At 43.0% G+C, this 27,346-nt stretch overlaps 1 protein-coding gene and 1 long non-coding RNA gene across 2 annotated transcripts in view; one reads left to right on the top strand and one right to left on the bottom strand.

Moving 5' to 3' along the window:
* Positions 1-18,808, bottom strand: part of LOC149470195 (uncharacterized) — a 65,797-nt gene extending 46,989 nt beyond the window's left edge. The window contains exon 1 of the long non-coding RNA XR_016310073.1: positions 18,549-18,808. This is a non-coding gene — a long non-coding RNA (uncharacterized LOC149470195). The remainder of the gene's footprint in view (positions 1-18,548) is intronic.
* The window catches only part of ITGA8 (integrin subunit alpha 8), a 238,366-nt gene that overhangs the window by 3,801 nt on the left and 207,219 nt on the right, over positions 1-27,346 (top strand). Inside the window, exon 2 of the mRNA XM_089666320.1 lies at positions 8,656-8,789. Coding sequence (XP_089522446.1) covers positions 8,656-8,789 — 134 coding nt within the window. The remainder of the gene's footprint in view (positions 1-8,655; positions 8,790-27,346) is intronic.

Raw genomic sequence — 27,346 nt, 5'->3', positions numbered from 1 at the left:
GAAAACTGCTATTTCTAAGCAATAGAGAACTACAAGAATCAGCATGCCAAGTCACAGGTTACCTTGTCTTGATGCAGCTTGTGTGACACTATGGATACTCTCTGGGGTACATTCTGGAACAAGGTAGACCCCAATGTTGGTATTGCTGTTATGTAGTTTCAGGAAAACAGGCGTAGAGAAGGGCTTGCTGCCTGATTTCTACTTACGACTTGGATTTCTCCTTGCTGAGACATGTAGTCCCAAACACCGGTACATCTACACAATGGTGCGCATCTATCTCAGATCTAGTAAGAGTCAGAGTTTTCCTGTCTCCCCTCTATAGAGTAAAATATCTAAATGGCTCCACCACATCTTATAAATATGTAATGTATCCAAAGTACATTAAAGTTTTATAATTATAGAAATCTGGAAATATAGGAACAATGCCGAGAGTATGGAGCACTGTAGCGGCGGTGTGTGTCGGGCGTTGGATTTGTTGTGGTTTATTTCTTATAGTTGTAAATAGTTGTATATAGTTTATATAGTATATTAAACCCAAAAGTAAACATTTAATATATTGCAACTTACCAGTTTTAGATGTGGTGGCTGCATTTGTTTTCTTTTTTAGGCTTTCCATCTTCTATTTTCATCTGGTCTTATTTTCATGAGGGGGGATATGATCTCCATGTATAATACATGGGGGGGGGATATGATCTCCATGTATAATACATAAGGGGGGATATGATCTCCATGTATAATACATAAGGGGGGATATGATCACCATGTATAATACATAAGGGGGATATGATCTCCATGTATAATACATAAGGGGGGGATATGATCTCCATGTATAATACATAAGGGGGATATGATCACCATGTATAATACATAACGGGGGATATGATCTCCATGTATAATACATAAGGGGGGATATGATCTCCATGTATAATACATAAGGGGGGATATGATCTCCATGTATAATACATAAGGGGGGATATGATCTCCATGTATAATACATAAGGAGGGATATGATCTCCATGTATAATACATAAGGGGGGATATGATCACCATGTATAATACATAAGGGGGGATATGATCTCCATGTATAATACATAAGGGGGGATATGATCACCATGTATAATTCATAAGGGGGGGGATATGATCTCCATGTATAATACGTAAGGGGGGATATGATCTCCATGTATAATACATAAGGGGGAAATGATCACCATGTATAATACATAAGGGGGGATATGATCTCCATGTATAATACATAAGGGGGATATGATCTCCATGTATAATACATAAGGGGGGGATATGATCACAATGTATAATACATAAGGGGGGATATGATCTCCATGTATAATACATAAGGGGGGATATGATCTCCATGTATAATACATAAGGAGGGATATGATCTCCATGTATAATACATAAGGGGGGATATGATCACCATGTATAATACATAAGGGGGGATATGATCTCCATGTATAATACATAAGGGGGGATATGATCACCATGTATAATACATAAGGGGGGATATGATCTCCATGTATAATACATAAGGGGGGATATGATCACCATGTATAATACATAAGGGAGGATATGATCTCCATGTATAATACATAAGGGGGGATATGATCTCCATGTATAATACATAAGGGGGATATGATCTCCATGTATAATACATAAGGGGGGATATGATCTCCATGTATAATACATAAGGAGGGATATGATCTCCATGTATAATACATAAGGGGGGATATGATCTCCATGTATAATACATAAGGGGGGATATGATCTCCATGTATAATACATAAGGGGGGATATGATCAACATGTATAATACATAAGGGGGGGATATGATCTCCATGTATAATACATATGGGGGGGATATGATCTCCATGTATAAATACATCAGTGGTTCATATAGTGAACTCGGTGTAGTTATTCACCCTGAGGTCATCACAGAGGACAAGGGGGCACTCTTTGCATCTGGAGGAAAAGAAATTTAATCTCCAAACACGGAAAGGTTTCTTCACAGTAAGAGCTGTGAAAATGTGGAATAGACTCCCTCAAGAGTTGGTTCTGGCCAGCTCAGTGGATTGCTTTAAAAAAGTCCTGAATTCTTTCTTGGATACACAGAATATAACTGGATATAACATTTATAGTAAACTTGATCCAGGGAATATCCAATTGCCTCTCGGGGGATCAGGAAGGAATGTTTTTCCCAGCAGGAGCAAATTGGATCATGCTTTGCTGGGTAATTTTTGCCTTCCTCTGGATCAGCTGTGGGTAGGATTATAACTTTTTTTTTTTTTTTTCATGGTTGAACTGCATGGACTTTTGTCTTTTTTCAGGCAGACTAACTATGTAACTATGGTCATGCAGCCAGCCAGTAAGTCTGTTGTTTTTCAACAGGACAAGCCATCCTGTATCAGTTACAAGGATGAGACAAACCATTTAACACTGACAGGGGTGTTTAACAATGATATACTTTTATTTATTTACATAAAACATTTATCCCAAATTAAAAAAAATTGATTGCTGTAACTTTTATAAAGTATTAGCTGGAGTTCCGCTACAATTTGTTAGTTCACAGTGTGAAGTTCCTCTGCTATCACCATGAGTTACTTCTGTCAAGTTCTCCTGACACCAAAAGCTAAAAAGGTGACAGGGGAGGGAACTCCAGCACACAGCCTGTGATTGATAACCTCAGCTCTATCCCTGTGTGCTATGTGAAGGCGGTGTGTCTCTTCCCGCCATTCAGCTCTCACCAAGATCTGCAGAGTGTAACTTCAGCTTCCTGCCTCCTGCTTTCTAAAAACTCAGACAAGCTCTGTAAATAATGGACTTTGAATGGCTGTAGAGGACAGATGGCTACAGATAAACTTGTACAACTTATGTAGGAGGATTTGTTTTATCTCTGTGTATCACATGAGGCCAGTCACTTCTCTGGGTATATTTAAGAGTTTACAATCACTTTAAGTTAACCCTTCAAGGGTTGGGATGTCGATACCAGTGAGTACAGTACTACTGTTTATGTGTATTATAGCAGCCAGCCAGTTGGGAAGCTGAGGTGACTTGAGGTTCCTGGTGGCAAAGGAGCCTCTGTGCTTGGTTCCTTCCCTAGCGATTTTGGTACAGGGTGTCTTAGGGACCCAGCCCGGAAGTCAGAGCAGATGGATTGAGTCTTTGGAATATTAAAACACACGTCAGTAATGTTATAGGGCTTCCTGGGATACATATCTAGGCAATACTAAGAGTGGAGAAGAAGAGTTAAACAATACATAAACCCAACATTTCATATTCCTGCTATGTGCCTGCTGTACCATGTACTTGTATGAAAAAGTATCCTGTTCTCTTTGTATTGCTTCCTTTGTGTGAAAACCCCGGAGTTCCTGCCAGTCCATCTGCTTGCCTATTAAAAACTGACCACACTAGACATGAGAGCACAGCATGGAGAGACAGCTCTCCAGGTCCCCCTAGCTATTAGCACATATAGCTGTGAAAGCACCCATATACACACAGCCAAAGATCATTTAAAGGATCATTCCACCCAAAAGGAATAAGTGAGTTCCACTTAACACTTCATCTTTTTATCTCTCCAATACTTTATTCTCTTTTGGACAGAGTAGAGAAGTCTGATTTGTAGTGCTTCCAGGGCTCCAATAAAGAGATTTCCTCTCAAATTATTTTCTTTTTTTTTTTTACTAGCCAGGGGAGGGGAACTCTCCAACAGTAACACAGACAGTGTAAGGGAAGGCTAGAACCTCTGTCTGATTTTTATTCCTGTCTGCGTTACATTTGGAGAGTTCCACTAATTTCCTGTTTTGTAAAACATCAACAGGACAGGAAGTGAGAGCAAATCTCTCTAAGGCTAGGTTCACACCTATGCAGGTTGCGTTTGAGCTGTTTCTGCAGTGCATTTTGCACCTTCATTTATGCTGTGTTTTTGATGCATTTAGCGGGGGTTTTTTTAAAAAAATTTTCTTGTTGCTAGGCAGATTTAAAACGCATCACAAACATGGCAAAAACATAAAAAACACGCTACATGCTTTTCTACAGTGTTTCTATTGAAGTCTATAGAAACAAAAATGCAACTTTTTGCATGAAAAAAAATCCTTGACCCTTTCCAAAAACCGCATCAGGTGAAAACGTGGAGATGTAAACATGCTCCATAGGAAATCATGTTAAACGGATTGTACTGCGTTTCTGCAAAACGCTGCGAAAAACGGTTAGGTGTGAACCTGGAGTAATGCCAGATAGCAATACAAACCCACCAGGAGTCCTAACCCTTGCCTACTTCATCTAAATCTGCAACTTGTTTTTTGACCTGATGTACACTTTAACCCCTAGTGCATGCCATTAACATTTAAAATCGTATTAAAGTGTTACTAAACTCAGGACCCCGCATTCACTATATCTTGTCTCCCCGGACCCTGCATTCACTATATCTTGTCTCCCCGGACCCTGCATTCACTATATCTTGTCTCCACAGACCCTGCATTCACTATATCTGGTCTCCCCGGACCCTGCATTCACTATATCCGGTCTCCTCAGACCCTGCATTCACTATATCTGGTCTCCCTGGACCCCGCATCCACTATATCTGGTCTCCCCGGACCCCGCATTCACTATATCTGGTCTCCCAGGACCGCGCATTCACTGTATCTGGTCTCCCAGGACCCCGCATTCACTATATCTGGTCTCCTCGGACCCTGCATTCGCTATATCTGGTCTCACCGGACCCTGCATTCACTATGTACGCTCTCCCAGGACCCTGCATTCACTATATCTGGTCTCCCCGGACCCTGCATTCACTATATCTGGTCTCCCAGGACCCCGCATTCACTGTATCTGGTCTCCCCGGACCCTGTATTTACTATATCTAGTCTCCCCGGACCCTGCATTCACTATATCTGGTCTCCCCGGACCCTGCATTCACTATATCCGGTCTCCTCAGACCCTGCATTCACTATATCTGGTCTCCCTGGACCCCGCATCCACTATATCTGGTCTCCCCGGACCCCACATTCACTATATCTGGTCTCCCAGGACCGCGCATTCACTGTATCTGGTCTCCCAGGTCCCCGCATTCACTATATCTGGTCTCCTCGGACCCTGCATTCGCTATATCTGGTCTCACCGGACCCTGCATTCACTATGTACGCTCTCCCAGGACCCTGCATTCACTATATCTTGTCTCCCCGGACCCTGCATTCACTATATCTGGTCTCCCAGGACCCCGCATTCACTGTATCTGGTCTCCCCGGACCCTGCATTCACTATATCTGGTCTCCCAAGACCCTGCATTCACTATATCTGGTCCCCCCAGACCCTGCATTCACTATATCTGGTCTCCACAGACCCTGCATTCACTATATCTGGTCTCCCCGGACCCTGCATTCACTATATCCGCTCTCCCCGGACCCTGCATTCACTATATCTGGTCTCCCCGGACCCTGCATTCACTATATCCGCTCTCCCCGGACCCTGCATTCACTATATCTGGTCTCCCCGGACCCCGCATTCATTATATCTGGTCTCCCCAGACCCTGAATTCACTATATCTGGTCTCCCCGGACCCTGCATTCATTATATCCGGTCTCCTCAGACCCCGCATTTACTATATCTCCCACAGTACACAAAACATGGAAATGCAATTATTTTAGTAAATATAAACTGCTAAATACCTTTTCTCATCAGAAGTATATAGCAGTCTTGTGACTTCTATCAGTGTCTGGCTGAGCACTGGTTACAGCTTGTAGGAGGAGTTTTCATTCTCCTCTGGTTGGCCTGTGAGACTGTATAACTTCTGATCCTGGAGAGTGCTGATCACATGCACCCTCCCAAAAAAAACTCTCTAGCAATACACACCTAACAGAGGATGTGCAGATATGCCCCTGCTGCTCTAACTATGGCAGATGTTTGGGACAGCAAAAGAAGAGGAGGATCAGAGAAGACAGGATCAAACAGCCTTTTTTCACACTGCAGAGGATTAACCCCTTAGGTTTCATAGTGAGAATAAAAAGCATGCTTTACTGCATGTTAAGGATGCACCAATACCGTTTTTTATCGGCAAGCACGAGTACCGATACTTTCGGTCACCAATACCGAGTACCCGTATTTTGCTGTGCAATTTGTATTAATGGACACAAATAGCACCGCAAAGAATAGCATGTAATTTGTACAGGAATGCGATTCCTGTCCAAATCGCATGCGGTTTCCCCACTGTTCCTGTGTGAACCCAAGCTTGTCATAGCCTGAATTCACACAGGAGTGGTGTGGGAAACCTCTCTGCAGGCATCCCTTGCTGAGTCTCAGTGGTAGGAGAGGAGAGAAAGCGGCGAGGATTTCAAATCGCATGCTATTCTTTGTGGTGCATTTGCATCCATTAACGCAAGTCGCACAGCAAAGTACCGGTAACCCTCCCTCCCCCCCCCCCAGACTGACAGTGCTGCTGTCGACAGGTGCCCACTGTGCTTCTTCAAACGAAGTGGGGCACTCTAATACAGGAGGTGTGTTACTGGCCAAATCACCAGGTGAAAACAGAGGGGAAAACCGACACAACCACCATATCTAAGGATTAGTAAGCTGCAATATAATACGTTTTTGGCTTTGGGTTTAATACCGCTTTAACTGCTTACCCACAGCCTCATAGCAGATGTACTGCCACAGGCGGCTGCGCTGTGCAAAATCATGGAAATATACGTGATTTTGCAATTCCGGGTAGGGGCGCATGCGCGTGCCGCCCTACCCCATGCTGCTATTGGCTCCTGAGGATGTCAATCACCGAGTCCCAGCAAAGCTGAGAGGCGAGAGATCTGTGCGTAAACAACTCAGGTCTCTCTCCTGTCAGCGTGAACATGCCACTTTCTAACTTTCTGTACAGCAGAGAGATAGAAAGCAGCAAGTCTTCTTAGTAAAACAATACATAGTACACAATAAAAACACTCCCTAACACACAGTTAACCCTTTGATCGCCCCAGATGTTAACCCCTTCCTGCCCAGTGTCATCAGTACAGTGTCAGTGGTTTTTATTAGCACTGATCACTGTATTAGTGTCACTGGAGATGTCAGTGGTGTGGCGTGGCAGTTAGTCAGTTCCCACCCAGTGCTAGAATGCCCACCACAGTCCCGCAGTCCCATTTTGGCCTATAAGTCGCTGATCACCACCATTACTAGTATAAAAAAAAATTGCAGTATCAGGGGTAGACTGACCATTCGAGAACTCTGGCACTGCCCGAGGACCCGGGGTCAGTAGGGGGCCCCATAAAATGCCCCTGGTACCTTTTATAGGCTTTTTTTGAGTGCGGGCAAGGACACAGAGGCCCCATGATCCCCTCTTGCCTGGGGGCCCCATGAGTTGTCAGTCCGCCCCTGTGCAGTATATATACCGGCATTTGTAGACTCTATAACTTCCACGTAAACCAATTAATATATACTTAGACATGCAGCAGAATACATTGTAGCCTAAATTTATGAGGATTTGTTTTTTTTAATTGGATGTTTTATAGCAAAAAGTCAAAAATACTATTTTTTTATTTTCAAAATTGTCAGTCTTTTTTGTTTATAGCGCAAAAAATAAAAAATGCATAGAAATGCTAGAAAGCTCTATTTGTGGGAAAAAAATGATATAAATTTCATTGATCTACAGAGTTGCATGACCGTGCACTTGTCAGTTGAAGTAACACAGTGCCGTATCGCAAAGAATGGCCTGGTCAGGAAGGGGGGTAAATCTTCCGCAGGGCAAGTGGTTAATCTCCTACCTAACACTTAACCCCTAAAATACTCAACCCCTAACTAACCTAACCTCGAAACTAAATTTGAAGACGGATGAGCCCCAATTCTGGTACGCACTCTAAGGGCTCGTTCACACTTGACTTTATTTCTAACTCTTGCCAAACGTTTGACAGGCTTTAGACAGGCATTTGGGAAGCGTTTTCAACGCTCCCCAAACGCTCCCCAAATGCCCTATGCGCTGTTTTGAGGTGGTTGATAGGCGTTTGCTAAGCGTTAAAACCGAACCACAAATGCCTATAATGAAGTTAAATGGTATTAACGCTCCGCAAACGCCTCACAACCGCATCACAACCACATCGCAACCAAACCGCAAACGCCTGCCAAACATTTGCGGAGCGGCACCGTAGACTTGAATGGGAGGCTTCAACTCCTCCTGACTTGGCACAAGGTGTCAGTTTTGCCACAACGCGATGCTAACGCTTCAGTGTGAACAGCACTGTGTGCTGCCATGTGCAGAATTTTTATAGGCGTTTGAGAAGCACTAAAAACACTTCCCAAACGCCTGTCTGACAAAGCTAGTGTGAACTGAGCCTTACCCTCCTGCTCCGGGAGCCTCTCCACATCTTGCTAGTCTTGCTCCATGAACATACAGCACCGAATTTCTGGTGCCAGGAAAACACTTTGCGCACAGTTTCCTATCAATACAACCTCATGTACCATCAGAGAGATTTAACTTCCAGCATTATTATGAACGTTTACCAATACGGCTTTTGTAGCCGTCCAGGTCTTTGCCTCTCCTGTCTGGGATTTGTAGTTGGTATCTGCTGGGTGACCACATGCTGCCTAAGCCTGCTTGGCTTTAGATGGCAGCCTGGGATGAATAGGAAGCTATACTGTGCGCTATTTCATTCATTTATATTTCTGATTACAGGTCAAGTGTTCTGATTGGAGCACCCAAAGCCAATACCACCCAACCAGAGATTGTAGAAGGAGGCGCTGTGTATTTTTGCCCATTCCCGAAGACGGGGACGACCGGATGCAAACGCATTCCATTCGACAATACTAGTAAGTTTTCTAAATATACAGTATACTGTGTGCACCAGGGGCGGACTGACAACTCATGGGGCTCCCGGGCAATAGGGGATCATGGGGCCCCTGTGTCCTTGCCCAAACTCAAAAAAGCCTATGAAAAAGGTACCAGGGGCATCTCATCGGGCCCCCTACTGACCCCGGCCCTCAGGCAGTGCCCAAGTTTCCAAATGGTCAGTCCGCCCCTGGTCACTGTAGGAAAAGCAACATGTATTCCTTGTCATGTCTCCCATAAAGTGATAAAATCTGCAGTCTGATTGGTCGCTGTGGATTACATCACACAGCTCATCATCAGTGCCCTGTGCTCAGTGCTTTATGCTGTCCATTTTCGGATGAGAATAATCAAACAAATATTTGTACAAAAATTCTTTGTACTTTCGTTGAATGGATAAATGTTCAAAACTTTTTCTTGCTTTTAACATTAAATTTGGAAAAGAATGTAAATTCTGAACAAAAACAGCATAAACTGTCCAAAAAATTGTTGGATCTAGACATTTTCTGTTTTGCTCCTTTGACTTTTCCCATCACTTTGCTAAAAAACAAATGTCGATTTGACCCACTAACAATTGGAAAATCGAACAAATGTTCTTAAAACGAAAATATTTGAATGAAAATCTGTATGTGTTGCCAGCTTAAGTCCCTAGAGAGACAGGAAGACCAGACTCACTAATCACAACTTTTTTTCTTTTTAAGTGACTGTCATATTTGATTGCATTGAAATTTAAGTATATGTCAAATATCATGCTTGATTGGGCATTTTATTAAACATTAAAGTGGAACTACAGGCTAAAACAAAAATCATATAAATAATGTAAACTGTCACTTGCATCAGCGCATCAGTTATTGTGTTTCCCATTGTGACATTGCTTTATTACCTGTCATCCTGCAAGCAGATTCATTATTTTTCCACTTCCTTAAACACAGTGACAACACTGTTCACTCAGCAGTGAAATCACTGTTGCATTGTCACCCTGTAGATAGGGTCGTTTTGGACATATACACTGCTCAAAAAAATTAAAGGAACACTTTGAAAACACATCAGATCTCAATGGGAAAACATATCAAGATGTATATCTATACTGATATGGACGGGGTAATGTGTAGGAACATAAGGATGCCCCATCGTTTGATGGAAATGAAAATTATCATCCTACAGAGGACTGAATTCAAAGACACCCCGAAAAAAAAGTGAAAAAATGATTACAGCAGGCGAGTCCATTTTGCTGAAATTTCATTGCAGCAACTCAAAATGGTACTCCATAGTTTTTATGGCCCCCAATGTCGGGGGCATGCTTCTAATGAGATGACGGATGGTGTCCTGGGGTATTTCCTCCCAGATCTGGACCATCTGGGCATCACCGAGCTCCTGGACAGTCTGAGGTACAATCTGGCACCATTGGATGGACCGACATCCCAGAGGTGTTCTATTGGATTTAGGTCAGGTGAGCATGGGGGTCATTCAATGGTATCAATTCCTTCATCCTCCAGGAACTGTCTGCATATTCTCACCACATGAGGCCGAGCATTGTCGTGCACCAGGAGGAACCCAGGACCCACTGCACCAGCGTAGGGTCTGACAGTGGGTCCAAGGATTTCATCCCGATAACTAATGGCAGTCAGGGTGCCATTGTATAGCTTGTAGAGGTCTGTGCGTCCCTCCATGGATATGCCTCCCCAGACCATCACCAACGGTCATACTGAACCATGTTACAGGCAGCAGAATGTTCTCCATGGCTTCTCCAGACCCTTTCACATCTGTCACGTGCTCAGGGTGAACCTGCTCTCATCTGTGAAAAGCACAGAGCACCAGTGACAGACCTGACAATTCTGGTGTTCAATGGTAAATGCCAATCAAGCTCTATGGTGCCGGGCAGTGAGCATAGGGCCCACTAGAGGACGTCAGGCCTCAGGGCACCCTCATGAAGTCTGTTTCTCATTGTTTAGTGAGAGACATTCACATCAGTGGCCTGCTGGAGGTCATTTTATAGGGCTCTGGCAGTGCTCATCCTGTTCCTTCTTGCACAAAGGAGCAGATACCGGTCCTACTGATGGGTTAAGGACCTTCTACGGCCCTGTCCAGCTCTCCTAGAGTCACTGCCTTTCTCCTGGAATCTCCTCCATGCTCTTGAGACTGTGCTGGGAGACACAGCAAACCTTCTGGCAATGGCATGTATTGATGTGCCATCCTGGAGGAATTGGACTGCCTGTGCAACCTCTGTAGGGTCCATTTATCGCCTCATGCTAGAAGAGTAGGGAAGAAAATGTCAGTGGCCTCTGCCTGTAAAACCATTCCTGTTTTGGGGGTCTCACTTTGTCCATCTAGTGCACCTGTTGTTAATTTCATTAACACCAAAGCAGCTGAAACTGATTAACAACCCCTCTGCTACTTAACTGACTAGATCAATATCCCAGGAGTTTCATTGACTTGATGATATACTCGGATTAAAAAGTGTTCCTTTCATTTTTTTGAGCAGTGTAGTTTTAAAAGAGTTTTGAGCAAGCAATAAGCAAATTACATTTTTTATGCAGTTTTCCCCTTTTGTAAAAAAATTTTAACCCTTTTATGACCAGAGATTTTTAAAGCCTAGATGGCCAAGTCAAGTTTAGCAGCCTCAGAATGGAATACCCTAATGACTAATTTTCATTTGCATTTGCAATTGGTGTTTAAAAAGCAGAACAAAAATTCATGAAAAATGTATCTCTTTGAATCCTTTGGAACGCATCACACCAATGCTCTGTGGGTGCAGTGGGTTTTTAGAAGTACTGTATGCAGCATTTTTGGTGTGTGTTTAAGACGCACACCAAAATCATACCTTCCCCATTGAAAGTAAAGGAAAATGCATAAAAAATGCACCCTCAGTGCTTTTTTTGAGTCACATGTCCACGTTTCAAAGGTGCACCCTGGGAGTCAAAAATCCCCCAAAAAATCACCAAAAATGCATTGAAAACGTAAAAAATGTGATACATGTTGTTCTGTATTCAAATCATTGTGTTGAGTAGGGAGCCATCTATTGGGCATTGTCTGCAATTGCACCCATTTTTGTATCTTTTTCAATAAAGAACAGGGGGTGTCTCATGCTTGTTAACTATAGATAAAAAGATTTCCCATCTACCACTGCAGTGCTAGTTTAGCTTTCAGAAGAACACACCAGTGAAGTCCTCCTTTCTCCCTTTGATACATGCATGTCTGTAAGTGCATTCACTGCGTTTGTCACATATATATATAGATTGCATTAAAATGCATTTAATGTGATTTGTAGGTAGCTGTTTGCAAGAAATGTGTTCATTGTGTGCATTTGTGAGAGACGTTTACAAGCATATTGTAACTTCAGTTTATTGTATTGTGATTGTATTGCAGTTTTACAGAACTATTCACAGAAGCAAATTCAGTTTTGGAATGAAACACAAAGCTGCTTCTGTCAGTTTTGTTTCCTATTGTAGTTGTTGGCTAATTGTTGGTAGGACAGCGTACATGTTATGTTTTTGCAAAAGACATACCACGTTTTTAAGCACACCAGTGTGAAAGGGCTCTTCAATTTGTTTTTGGTTGTAGGATTTGCTTTGTGTAGAGAACTTGGTAAGGTGTAGAAATGAGCTGAAGCCGAGAGGCAGATTCAGGGATGCTCAGATATATTGGATGCATTGGAATATGGCTGATTGGTTTGTACCCCTCATGGAATAAACTGGTAGAAATAATACTTCTTGTTGGTTACATAATCATGTATTTATGAGCAACAGCTTGAAAATCCCGTAATTCCCCACCCTGTCCTACATTTGAATGAAACCTATCATGATCAAAATAACAAGGCTGCCATTGTTTTCCTTCTGAAAAAGCTGAATGCCTGGCTGTTATGTTAATAGCTCCTTATGCAGTTTCAATCAGATACAGCAGCTCCTGCTGTGCTCTGCCTTTACCAAACCGTCTGTGAATCCTTTGTCATAGATATCCCCTGTATTAAATATTTATTTATAAAAAAAAAGTTATATACAGTAGGTTGTATAAGAGGGGATGCTTAACGATGAATCCAACTTAAACCTAACTATCCTAAAAAACGGCCCATCCCCCCTGTTAACGGACTAACCTGTATTAGAAAGATGTATATACTTACCTATTTTCACCCGCTCCAGTCACATGATCCAGCTCCCCTGTGTCAGCCAGCGGCGGCTGCAAGGAAGAGGAGGGAGTGCCGACAAGAGATATGAGCCTATGGGTGACATCACCACTCCAGGCTTTACCAGCCACTGTCAAATGCTCTCCCCTGCAGCAGCTGCTGCTGGCTGTCACAGGGATCATATAACTGGACTGAAGTGGCCTGAAAATAGAGAAGCTAGACGCAGGGGTGTCAAACTGGTGGCCCTCCAGCTGTTGCGAAACTACAAGTCCCATCATGCCTCTGCCTTTGGGAGTCATGCTTGTAACTGTCAATCTTGCAATGCCTCATGGGACTTGTAGTTTGGTAAAACAGCTGGAGGGCCGCCAGTTTGACACCCGTGAGCTAGAGCATGAGTGAGGAAAGACTCAGTAGTGTAAGCCAATCAGGTTTTTCTGCCTTGCGCATTGTTGTCAGACTAACATTTCTTAGGTTTTGTTCACTTTGGTGTGCTGTAGTTTGGGTGCAGCACGACTGTATACGGGCTTTATATGTGGTTTTAGGTGTGATCCCTTTGACTTCTATTAGAAAAAGCACACCAAAGTCTTGCTTGCTGCATCTTTGATGCACTTTTAGAAAATGCATGGTTCAGGGCAGGGGCAGACTGACAACTCATGGGGCCCCCGGGCAATAGGGGATCATGGGGCCCCTGTGTCCTTGCCCAAACTCAAAAAAGCCTATGAAAAAGGTACCAGGGGCATCTCATGGGGCTCCCTACTGACCCCAGGCCCTCAATAGGGGATCATGGGGCCCCTGTGTCCTTGCCCAAACTCAAAAAAGCTTATGAAAAAGGTACCAGGGGCATCTCATGGGGCCCCCTACTTACCCCGGGCCCTCGGGCAGTGCCCGAGTTTCCAAATGGTCAGTCCGACCCCGGTCCTTACCCTGGAACTTGGCAGTGGATTGGGGAGGGGGGGTGCAGGGAAGGTTAGTATATGATGTATATTGCAGGAACCCCAGAACTAAGGCATAGATCCTATACTATCAGGTCAGGACAGGCCGGGGTCGTTTAATTATGAGAAAAATAAATGGAAAAAAGGCAAAACTTTTTTTTAATGTCTTCATCTACAAAATCTAATTTTCAGGAATAATTTCTACAAAAATGGTCAGTCCGCCCCTGGCTCAGGGTAGATTTAGACTTGCGTCGAAATCACCCATTCCTCTAAAGCCCGATCTGCTTTTGGATCATGCTTCAGAGGCTATTGACAGGCATTGAGGAAGGAATGTGACGCCTCCTCACCCCATTTTTGCCAACAATCTCACCAATTGACATATGTTGCTAAATGTCGGGTGACCTTTGCTGCAGGCGTGAAGCATCGCTGCTGCCCCATCTCCAGCAGCTGCCTATTGCAGCCTAAGGCAGCGCAGATGGTGGGAAGCAGAAGGCGGCCCAACCACACATTTTTGCGCCCCCCCCAACTGAAAGTCTAAATGAAGCCCTAAAGCAGTATTAAACCCAAGACCAGAACATGTAAAATATTGCATGCAGCTTAGCAATCATTAGATGGTAATGCTACTGCTTTAATGGAAGTCAATGGGATCACACCTAAACTCGTGTATAAAACGGGGATACAATTGTATATAAAAACAGTGCAGCATATGAAAAAAACTATGAAGTGAATAATAAGACAAATCAGTGATGGAAAACAAAATGAATATAAATGAATCTCAGTGTAGCCAACAACAGAATAGTAAACAATAACGTTTTTCCAATATAAATCTGTATGTCTATGGTGTTGTGATAACAGTTACGGCAGATAGTGTTCAGTCCCACACAGTGCTCTATATCCAGTGTGCGATCCACCACCACTATGCACTCACCAGAGAGATACTTGTTCAGTAGCATGTATGTCATGGGGTCTATACCATCCACTCTCCAGTGACTTTACCAGTTAGGTGCTAAGGAGAGATGCTCACCACACAAAGCCCCGGGATTGATATATAGTGTTGTATTTATTTAAAAATATTTCATAATCATATTCCATGTGGAGTAGTCAATATATCACATATATCAGATACCAAGATTGCCGCCACTCTGAAACACAGCGGCATAACGTCAGCAAGCAGGCTCCACCTAACGCATTTCGTGCACACGCACGTCCTCAAGGGTATGGGCATACAATTGTGTTGCACCCAAACCACAGAGCACTGATGTGAACACAGTCTGCCCATTCTGCATTCTTTTCCAGTGTTAGTTGCTTTTAACCTCTTCTCAACCACCCTATAGCAGAACTACTGCTACAGGGTGGCAGAGCTGTGCAAAATCACATATATATGTATACTTGATTTTGCATTTCAAAGTTGGGGGCGTGTGCGTGTGCCGCCCTACCCGTGCCGCCATTGGCGGCTTCAGCTGTCGATCACCGGGTCCCGTTAGTTAGCCCGTTCGTGGCAATTAGTCCGTCCCCCCCATTGTCAGAATGCCCAGTTCCACTATAAGTCGCTGATCGCCGCCATTACTAGTATAAAAAAAATTCCCAGTATATATACCGCCATTTGTAGATGCTATAACTTTCACGTAAACCAATTAATTTACACGTATTGGGATTTTTTTTAGCAAAGATGTAGCAGAATACATTTTGGCTTAAATTTATGACCAAATTTTATTTTTTTTACTTTTTTTTACTGGATATGTTTTATAGCAAAAAGTAAAATATATTGTGTTTTTGTTTCAAAATTGTCAATGATCAAATACCACCAAAAGAAAGCTCCATTTGTGGGAAAAAAAGGACATACAGTACATTTCATCTGGGTGCAGCGTTGCATGACTGCGCAATTGTCAGTTAAAGTAACACAGCACCGTATTGCAAAAAATGGCCTGGTCAGGAAGCGGGGTAAATCCTCTGAAGGGCAAGTGGTTAAAGTACCTATCAGGGGCGGACTGACCATTTGGAAACTCGGGCATTGCCCGAGGGCCCGGGATCAGTATGGGGCCCCATGAGATGCCCCTGGTACCTTTTTCATAGGTTTTTTTGAGTTTGGGCAAGGACACAGGGGCCCCATGATCCCCTATTGCCCGGGGGGCCCATGAGTTGTCAGTCCGCCCTTGGTACCTATTGCTTTTTTTATCTTTGCCCACTGAACATCCAAAATCATTGCTTTTCATGTTTCTTCAATGATTGCCTGCTAACTCTGCAAAGAACTGTACAGTGTGTATTTTTGCACTTATTAGGAGATCTTTGATGAGTGTTATTTCCATATTTTGTTCTTGTTTATTTTTATCCCATTATTGCTGTTTGCTCATGGAACAACCAGTGGTAACAGCTTCCACATGTTAATTATGTACTCCAGGGCCATTTTCTATTGCCAGGCACAACCTAACAGCTGGATACTTTTAATGTTTTAGTCAATAATTGCTCCCTGTTGATTCTGGTGTGGGATGTATACATTTGACCAAATTAAACCTCTAAAGAAAAAAAAATTGTCCATGTGTAGGTATGACCTCTGGTGGTACTGCTAAACGCCTGGATGTCATACTGGTTATCTGACTTCAGCACTTCTGAGTCGCAAACCCGGAATAGACATTAGGATCAGAACTTCTGACTTCTCATCATTTTTACAGGCTAGTATAGTGAAGCCAGAAATAACCAGACAGTTAATGATAGGCTACCATACACTAGCATTCCAAAGCAAGACAGGTTTAATAGACGGGACACCCATAGACACTTTGGGGCTTATTTATTAAAACTGGAGAGTGCAAAATGTGCATATAAACCAATCAGCGTCCAGGATTTATTGCTAAAGCTTAATTGAAAAAGATGAAGTTAGAAGCTGATTGGCTCCCATGCACAGCTGCACCAGATTCTGACTGCACCAGACCCCTTTGTCTGGACCTAATGACAGTCATTTCCTCCATTGTTCAATCTGATTTTATTGGGATTTAAGATGGGAATACACAATTAGAAAATCGACCGATCGGTCATCCAACGACAAAGAGGTGTTCGTTCGTACAGTGTCAGTACCACTATCTGCATCATTAAGAACCTCTCATGATGCATACAGGGGCGGACTGACAACTCATGGGGCCCCCGGGCAATAGGAGATCATGGGGCCCCTGTGTCCTAGCCCAAACTCAAAAAAGCCTATGAAAAAGGTACCAGGGACATCTCATGGGGCCCCCTATTGACCCTGGGCCCTCGGGCAGTGCCCGAGTTTCCAAATGGTCAGTCCACCCCTGGATGTAGAAGATCTGAAGAAGATCTAGCAAGGTTTGTGACTGGCTTAAAGACTTCTGGAAACAGTACGTATAAAGAAATTAAGCAAATATATATCTGGGGGAGACTCAGGAAGGGAGAGGGAGCTGGGTATCAGAGAGGGGAGTCTGGAATTAGGCTTTAATTGTGCCTTGTCATGATATATGAAGAAGAGTTGAAGTCCCCTATGTAGCACCCTCCTAGGTAGCTAGGGGGCGCTAGATTTGAAGTTGTTAAACGGGCTGAGTAGCAGCCCAGGTGCAACAGTCAGCGGGGTCAAATTGTGGTCATAGGTGAGAGGCTCTGCAGATCAGCTCTCTGAGACTTCCCCCTGCACTAGAACTTTGGAGAAAGTTCTAGAAGCAGTGGGCAGAGGTAAGGATTGGTTGATCTGCATTTTCCAGGGATCCTGGCCAATCTCCAAAAGGAGGCTTGGCATGGAGCCAGAACAGCCCTTAAACGTGACAGAGCCTGCTCAGCAACAGGAGAGTTCAGATGGAAGGTAGAGAAGCAAAGCTGGAGAGCAGGAGCCTAGGAAGGAGCCCAGATGGGAAGGGGCTCACCTACAGGGAAGACAGGGAAGCTTGGAAAAAGGAAAGCTCAAGACTTCCCTGACCCCCAGGACGAGGGTCACCTGTACAGCAGGGAAGGAGTGGCCCAGCTAGAAGGCCTGGTAGCAGCCACATACCCATCAGCAGCATGAGTGAGTAGACCTGCATCCCCTGGACCTGTAAGGAGACGGAGAACTCTAGTGGGAAACTGGATTAGCTACTACCCGGGACTTTTCACACTGCAGTTGAAGGCACTGGATCCCCTGCCCAGGGATTCACCCAGTACAGCTGGATGAGGAGAATCTGGGGTTTGGAGTGGTTCTACAGGAGATGCTGGCTAGCTCTCCAGAAAATAACTTATTGCTGTAAAGAAAAAAAAAGGAAAATATGTCCTCTGTTGCCGTTACCCTTGGGCATCCCGTACACCCCTTACACTATCCAAGTTCTAATTCCCCTAATAACAATTAAAAAAAACAAGCTCAAGTACTGGTTACTGTCTACTGGATGCAAGTCTGTATTGAAGATGTGTGTTGCCTGACTGTGCAGGTCTATAGGACGACCCAAAACCCAGCGACTTCTAAGAGGGTAGTGCTACACTTAGAATGGGCAACTTTGGATGCTGGGAGCTGTGTGCCTCCATTTTTTAATGATAAAAATCTGGCGCTGATGTGAGGTATAGTTCGTAAAAGAACATTTCACTGTGTATTAGACCTTGGGCATCAGGCTTCTTGCTTAGGCAAAATAAACACTGCTTTCTTCATTTTATTGAATTTGCAGTCAACTGTCTTAACAAATATAATTTGTTATGTCAAAGGAAATAACATGCAATACATCACTTACAAAAAGACAGACTGAAGGGCTCGATGGATTTCCCACTGCCGCAAGGCATCTCAATTTTCAGACCCGCTTTGGTATCCAAATAATACTTTGCTCCAGAGCTGTCATGTCCGATCCCTTACACCTTGTAAACGTAAGTGATGTGAGTTGGTGTTTTAAATGTCTGGCAGTCTCTGTCCATTTCTCCATTGTATTACAATAGACTGCGCTTGGCATCATTTCTAGACAAGGCTGCAAATAGTATCCACACTAGACTGCGCTGTCAGAAAATGAGAACCTCGAGCCTTGGGTATTAGGTGTCAGTAAGGAAAGTGTCCTTTAATTTGTCCATAGCAGCCAGTGGGATCCCTTCCTCCCCTTACAACCTGATTTGGATTCTGATTGGTAGCTGTATGCAACAGAGTTACTTTTGGCTTTATCAGTGAAGCAAAGAACACGGACAAAGTGAAAATATTCAATAAAAAATAACCAATTAAAAATAATCTTCCAAATTATCTAATAGAAGAATACAATTTTATGAAATACTACTGACTACTGCAGTGTGCACATACAGTAGCTATTGTACTTTGTGCTGGCTGAATTTACACCCATCGCCAGCATTCTCGGTGAGAAAAATTTATTTCAAATTCTGGAGATCAGGACATGCTTTGACATGCACGAAGCTGGTCCCAGTTTTGTACTACAGACTCCAAGAAATGGGCAATATTCTACTAAGAGATCCAAAAGGAACTGTGCTGTATGTATATTGTACGAGGGTTCATAGATTTTATACTATGACCATTAAGGACCAATATAATATTACCTACACTATGAACAAAAAAATAAAATTAAAAATTCATTTGTACAGAAATAGTAAGCGAGCGCTATCTGAGACTAAGAAAAATAGCCGCTAGAACACCAAAAAGGCAACCAAGGACAAACCTTCCAATAAATCTATATAAAGAAAAGGTGCAGCGCTAGATGTAAATATAACTAGACATATTATAACAACATGCTGAGTGAATTCAAATGAGTGAATGTCCCAAAATGATTCAAACGCCCACGTGGGGAACCAATAGATCCAATTGAAGTGCGTGAAAACGGAAATCCGGTTTCTGCAAGTGGGGACTTGGGCTGGAGCTGTTGGAAAAATAACTTTTATGTGCTTAAAGGCCAGATCTTTCTTCAAGACTTCCCGTATCCATGACCTGAGTCCTTGACCAGAATCACTTGATCCGTGCAGGAAGATCACACACGGCTTCTGTCATCCAACAGCTCCAGCCCAAGTCCCCACTTGCAGAAACCGGTTTAGAGAGACCACAGACGGTGACACAGTGTTAAGGCCTTTTTGGCGTACCTACCATGGATGAGATTGGATGGTGCATTACTCTGACCCTGTTCTGGCAGTAGATGACCATTACCTGAGAGAGGATATCTTATATGCGCATTTTTGACGCACTTCTGGTGAGTGCGCACTCTTTATACCCATTATCCACTGTGTGATACACCGGATTTCCGTTTTCACGCACTTCAATTGGATCTATTGGTTCCCCACGTGGGCGTTTGAATCATTTGGGGACATTCACTCATTTTAATTCACTCAGTGAAATTCACTACTTTGCACTCGATTTTATTGCTATTTTACGTCCATTTTATGTCCATTCAGCATGTTGTTATAATATGTCTAGTTATATTTACATCTAGCGCTGCACCTTTTCTTTATATAAAAATTAATTTGTGTATATACTGTATGTCCCAACCCCAGCAGCTGCTTCAAATGTACCACTCAAGAGTGCATAAAAAAAACAGAAAAAAATAGAGAATAATAAGAAGCACTACTCAAAAGGGAAGAATAAAGTGCTTGGTGTTAAACACCAGCTTTTTCCCTAACTGTCCGTCCACCCGTATCTGAATGTGCAGAAGAATTCAATCAATGAGAAATACAAATCTCAATAAAGTGTTACTCTCTTAATAGCAAGAGCTCAATAAGTGTCCTTGCCATTATCAAAAATAAGTGCTACAATGTAAATAGTCCATGCTCCTCAGACATAAAAAAGTGTGCCACTTCAGTTCAGTCTCCATGGGGTTTATTTACTAAAGCTGGAGAGTCCAAAATCAGACTCCCTTCTGCATAGAAACCAATCAGCTTCCATGTTTCATTGCCAAAGCTTCATTGAACAAGCTGAGGTTAGAAGCTGATTGGTTTCTATGCAGAAGGGAGTCTGATTTTGGACTCTCCAGCTTTAGTAAATAAACCCCAAGTGCCCCACAATGATATACACTCACCAGAGCGATTGACCCCTTGGTTATAAGTGGGTCAATTGCGAGAATCCACCACTCATCCTGTCCAGCTTAAACAAGGGGATGAAAGAGCCACAAAAATATAGTGCAACAAATTTTATCAAATGTAGAAAAAAGAAGTTAAAATATATGCAATTCCACTCATATTTCTTGGTGCCCACTCCAGCATCCAGTATGTCCATCGCAGCTAAACTGAATAGCTACTGCCGTTCCAAGAAACCGGAATCGGCATGCGTTTCACAAAAAGGAAGCCCCCCCGCTACATGTTTTGTCCCCAGATGGCCGTCATTAGTCCACCATCTTAGCTCCTGAATTTATACCTTTCCATTTTAACCCTTTAACTCACCATTTTTTTTTAAGGTGTCAGGTTTTTTTAAATGAGCATAGCGAGCAGGATTACAGATGACAAGCCGTTCTTCTGCCTGCCATACTATGCAGAAATGATTTGTGTTTTTGTTCTTGAATTTAATGTTCTGATTGTACTTGGTTTTCCAGGTTTACAACCACTTTAAATAAAGGTTTCTGAGCCTGAGGTTTAGCTTTAAGACATAAGCAGAATTGTTCCGAATGATAGGTCACTGCTTTATAGCTAGTCTCATTATTTTGTTCTTATTAAATTACAAACTCTAAGGACTTGTGGAAGCAGATGTACAGGACATTTCTTCAAGTCTGTGGGCTACGTACAAAATTGAACTAAAGCTAAAAAAAAAACCTTTAGATGAACATAGTCTGCTATTTGTTTTACCAGTAAAATATGAGAAACGCATGCATCACTCTCGAAATTGTGGCTAGAATATCAAGAACAACTGGACCTGTAAGAATTAACTTCTGCAGCATCAGAGAGAAGCATTTTGAAACTATACCTTTTCTAGGGTTGATTGTTCAATATTAAAAGGGCTATGAACTAAATGTTACTCCCATTTACTAAGGCTGGATTTCCATCACTAGAACCCTTAGGTGCACAAACTTTGGGGCCTTCTTTGCCTCTAGGTACAAGCTTAGTTTGCTTATTGTAGCACTACCCACTTAGGACTCACTAAAAGATTTGGGTCCCCCTGTAGTCCTGCACAGCCAGGCATCACACATCTTCACAGAGGCTTGCATCCAGAGTCAGAAATCAGTCCTTGAGCTTTGGTTTTGTTGTTTTATTTAGAGGATTTGAACTGGGATAGGGTTAGGGGTGTACAGGATGCCCCAAGGGTACTGGTGAACTGAGGACAACTTCCTGGAACTATATACAAGCCTTCATTGCAACACAATCTCTGTTGGAGCGCTAGTCAGCATTTCCCTAATGCACCATCCCAGACCCTAGATGAACTCCTCTTCTTCACCCAGCAATCTGGAGGTGTCCCTGAACAGGGGATCTGGTGTTTGTTACTTTAAAAGTGGACAGTCCCAAATAGGCAGTGAATCTGGTTTCCCACCAGAGTGTTCCTTCCCCTATCCACCCAGGGGGTGCAGGTGCTCTGAGCTTTCCTTCTTTCCAGCTCCAGGCCTGCAGGTAGGCCCTATCCCACTGGGCCTCCTCGAAGCATCCTGCCTTCAGCCTCACATCTTCCTCACTATCTTCCACCCAAACTCTCCTGCAACTGAGCAGGCTCCAACACTTTTAAGGGTGCCCCAGCCTCTTGCCAAGCCCTCTGTTGGGAATTGGCTAGGAACTTCACTCTCTCCCTTTACATTTTTTTTCTTCCCCTCTTACCTGTACCCATATGCCCATACCCATATGCCTAACAAATCCCGCACTGTCTAGTGAAACTGCTGGGAAATGCTGGGTCCCGCACCTCCTTCTGATACTGAGTTTATCAGGGGGATGGATGTCTCTTCTGGTTTCTTTTCTGTACTGCTGATTGTCCTAAAAAACATACCCTTATACCTAGCAGACCCAGCATTGTTTGGTAAAATTGCTTGGAATTTCTGGGTCCCGCACCTCCATCTTCTATCCTGAGTTTTTCAGGAGGCCTGGTGTCTCTTCTGGGTTCTTGCATCTGGCCTTGTGATGATGCAATACAGCACATGTACAGTGTGTATGAGATTGCCTAGTGTATGCATAGTGCACTGGACATTGACCCAAAGCCTCTTGGGATTGGTGACGTAAGTGTCCAAGGAGGCTTCAAGAAGGGTGGGAGAGGCCGTCATTTTCCTCTAGTTGAGAAACCAGGATGTGCTGGGCTGTGACCTGCAAAGAAGGTATTAATCACTTGACCTCTGGTTAAGGTTTTACCTCTTTCATGACCAGGGCGGTTTTTGCTTTTCAGCACTGTGCTACTTTTAACTGGCAATTGCTCTGTCATGCAGTACTGTACCCAAATGAGATTTATACAATTTTTTCCCATTTTTCTTGTAGACCCCAGATCCCTCCAATAAGAATACCTATCAAATTGCTTTCACAAAGGGGTGTTTACATTTCTTGTGACAGCAATAAAAGTGATTAAAAAAAATGTAAAGAAATTGAGAAAAAATTGAAAAAAATTTTATAATAATAAAAAAATTAAAGTGCCCCAGTCCACCCCTGCTCGTGTGCAAAGGTGAACACACATGTCGGTCTCGCATGTGAGGTATCACTGCGAACGTCAGATCATGGTCAGTAATTCTAACACCGGACCTCCTCCAATCTAAAGTCGGAACCTGCAGAGGTTTTTAAACCGTTGCCTATGAATAGAAAATTTTACGTTGTTTGTCGTCGTTTGTTGCTATTACACGGGTGTGCGCAATTTTAAAGCAAGACATGTTTGGTATCTGTTTACTCGGCATATCATCTTTAATAACTTAGAAAAAAAATGGCTTACGTTTTCTGTTTTTGTGCATCAAAATTAAAAAAAGTGTATTTTTTCCTAAAAAATTGCATATGAAAAAGTACTGCACAAATACCATATGACGTAAAAAATGGCAAAACCCAAAAATTTATTCTCTGGGGCTTCTGCTTTAAAAAATATGTTCTAAGTCATTTTCTAGCAAAAAACTGATTGTTGTGAACAAAAAGTGCCAGAAAAAGCCTGGCCCTAAGTGGATATTCAAGTGTGAGGTAAAATACGGCCTAGCAGCAAATATGAGTACAGAGAGAAGTCCTAATCGCTGGAGAGATCCACCACGCTTGGCCAGCTTTGACTGGCTTTATGAAGAGAATGGAGAATGAGACAGGCAGCACAGTGGCTAAATGGTTAGCACTTCCACCTGGTAGTACTAGGCTTGTTGGTTCAAATCCCAGCCACAGCACTACCTGCCTAGAGTTTGTATATTCTCCCTGTGCCTGCATTGGTTTCCTCCCACACTCTAAAGATATGCTGTTAGGTACATTGGATCCTGTCTAAATTGGCCCTAGTATATGAATGTAAGTTAGGGACTTTAGATTGTGCACCCCTTGAGGGTTAGGGGCTGATGTGAATGTACAATATATATAGTAAAGTGCTGCATAAATTGATGGTGCTATATAAGTACCTGAAATAAATTAAAACTTCTGAGATGTTTCTTACCCTTCTGTCTTATAACATAGACAGTCTACATTTTACACATTTCCCTTATTTTACCAATACAGAGAAGCTGTTTCAGAAGTTACTATTACCACTATCTGATCACGTGTGTGGGATTTTCACTTTTTTCACCAAATGCTTATAGACCTCATACCTTCACACTTAATATATGGGCAAAGGTTTGTGGTTTGTGGATAACCCCCAAATGTTTGAGTTTAGGTGTTTCCAGTAAAGAACATTTTAGACAATCGTGTACTTCCAACCTTGGGGCAATGGTTTAGGGTTGGCTCTTTTCTGTTCAAACATAACCTTACTCCTGTGCACAGAGCCAGCTCCATAAGGACATGGATTGATGACTTTAGTGTGGAGGAACTTGAGTGTCCTGCTTAGAGCCCTGAACTCCATCCAACTGAACACCTTTGGGATGAACTGGAACACCAATTTCAAGCCAGGTCTTCTCGTAAAACAAGTACCTGATCTCCAAAATGCTCTTTTGGCTGAATGGGCACAAATTCCCACAGACACACTCTAAAATCTTGTGGAAAGGCTTCCGAAAAGAGTAGAGGCTGTTATATCCACAAATGGGAGGCCAACTTCATATTAATGGCCACAGTTTTTGATTCTCAAGCACATGTAGATGTAATTATTCTATTATTATTATTATACAGGATTTATATAACGCCAACAGTTTATACAGCGCTTTACAACATAAGGGCAGACAGTACAATTACAATACAAATTAATACAGGAGGATTCAGAGGGCCCGGCTCGTTAGACTTTACAATCTAAGAGGGAGGATGTGATGGTCAGTTGTTTATAAATGTTTTCTTTTAGTCCACCAAAAAATCCCTCATATGTCAAACCACTTGAACCCAGTTATGTCAGCCCTGCGTCTAGGCTTTCCCTTTCTACTACTCCAGGCATAACTTTATTCTTCTTTAACAGCAGAATTGTTACTTGTAACTTTAAGACCAAAGAGGTTTTATTTTAGTCGGGGCACCCCTTAATCTTGGCCAAGAATGTTCCTTCAGAATGTTTTAGACCTTCTGCTAGTAGTCCCTCCCTTGTATGAGGCAACATTTAGTACAGTCATCACTGTGACATGAGGTCACCTAAGAGCAGGGCATGCTGGGAGTTGTAGTTTAGTAGTAAACAAAGGGTCCTTCCACAGACATTGATAATCTCTATAAGCACCAGAGGGAAGATCAAACACCAGCATGGAATAGGAGTACATAAATGCTGTTCATTTCTTTTAAAATCAAAGTACACATGTTTCTTATTTTTTATACATAGCCTGGGAACATTTGCAGAGTCTTCTGGTCACATTCAAGATAGCATCAGCCTGCAGCCAGAGCTCATTTCTGCAGGGGAATAGGATATTCCAGAATGTTGACTGCGTGTATGAAGGCAGACAAGATACATTTTGTTTGGTTATGGCAGAACGCCTGACAAGTAGGTAAATACATCATGAAATACATATATATAAGCCTTCTTACTGCCAGCCTTGTTGTATCAGCATGTCTGACATAGAGCCCATCAGGCCGCAGACCTCCACTGCAATGCTGAAGCTTCCTTTTGTCCAGGACACTCCCTCACTCTCCCAGCCTGCTAGTTGGATAATGAAGGCGCAGCAGCACACCAACCCGTCTCCTACTGTCAGCGTGCTGTCTTAAACTTCCTGCACAGCTGCTCTCTTGTCTCACAATCTGAGTCCTGCTGTGCAGATGAAAAGAACCTGAAATAAAATTGCATTCTGGTATCCATTTCATTATTTTTGATGAATATAGAAACTGCAATAATTGATGTCTTTATTCTGTCTTAAACAAGTTAAAGAGGTTGTTGTATGATCTGAAGGCTGAAGTCTGGCCAAAAACTATTTTTCTACAATTGCACAGTAAAAATAAGTTATCTCTAATGAGGTGTGACCCATCTCTGCTGCAGCTGCAGCAGTCTTCTGTCTGCACCGATCATCTGGTGCTGAGACTGTAGCACAGATATCACAGGGGGCCACTCAGAAATTCTTCCATTCAGAAAAAGCTTTTGCATTTCTTTCACAGAATCCAAGGTGCTCTGTGAATGGAGGAGGTACAGACTGTTCAGGGTTATACGCCCATGTGCAGTTTACACATGCACCAGCACAAACCCTTGTATAGCAACCAGGGGCGGACTGAAAACTCATGGAGCCCCCAGGCAATAGGGGATCATGGGGCCCCTGTGTCCTTGCCCAAATTCAAAAAAGCCTATGAAAAAGGTACCAGGGGCATCTCATGGGGCTCCCTACTGACCCCGGGCCCTCAGGCAGTGCCTGAGTTTCCAAATGGTCAGTCCGCCCCTGATAGCAACATACAGCCATTCATTGTAATGAGAGGCTGTAAGCTGAACCTGTGGCTCTCATACACTGACAATTTACATTCCATGCATGCTTTATGGTCTTTTGCAGCCATGAAACGTTCAGTCCCTAATGTGGTGTCTGAAGTGCTTATTTTTTTCAGTCTTTCTCCTTTTTTTTTTTATTACCTGTTGGTTTTCCCAGTAACCCACTTCTTTCCCTAGAATAGCAATGCTCAGTTACTGCACTGTATCTATGGAGGAGCAGCGTTGTCACCCTAAGCTGCTATCCTGATTTAGACCAAAAACACCTCCCCCTCTCTTCCTCCATTCGACTGGGAAGAGGTGCTTTCTAGTTCACAGACAATTACTGGGAAAGGTGATAACATTGTTTGTTATATTGGTTTGGTGCACAGGAGGTTACAAGAACACTGGATTCTTGGCAGAATCAACAGGTATTTTTCTGTCCTAGCCTGAACAATAAAAAACAATAGCAGCTACAACAAAGGACTGGTAAGCTGCATTATATTTCATTTTTATTGTCTGGATTAGATATTATGGAGGAATATTATGGAATAAACATGTTATTCTTACCTTCTCTGTGGAAAGGTTTTGCACAAAGCAGCCCCAAACCTCCTCTTCTCGGGTCCTCTGCCGGTACTCCTTGCTCCTCCCCCCTGCCGAGTGCCCAACATTGCAAGGTTGCTATGGGGGCACTCTTGC

The sequence above is a fragment of the Staurois parvus genome, unplaced genomic scaffold (genome assembly GCF_062004578.1).
Source record: "Staurois parvus isolate SC_StPar_1 unplaced genomic scaffold, SC_StPar_1.0 ptg000051l, whole genome shotgun sequence".
Classification (NCBI taxonomy): domain Eukaryota; kingdom Metazoa; phylum Chordata; class Amphibia; order Anura; family Ranidae; genus Staurois; species Staurois parvus.
This window is presented reverse-complemented; position numbering and strand designations above follow the sequence as displayed.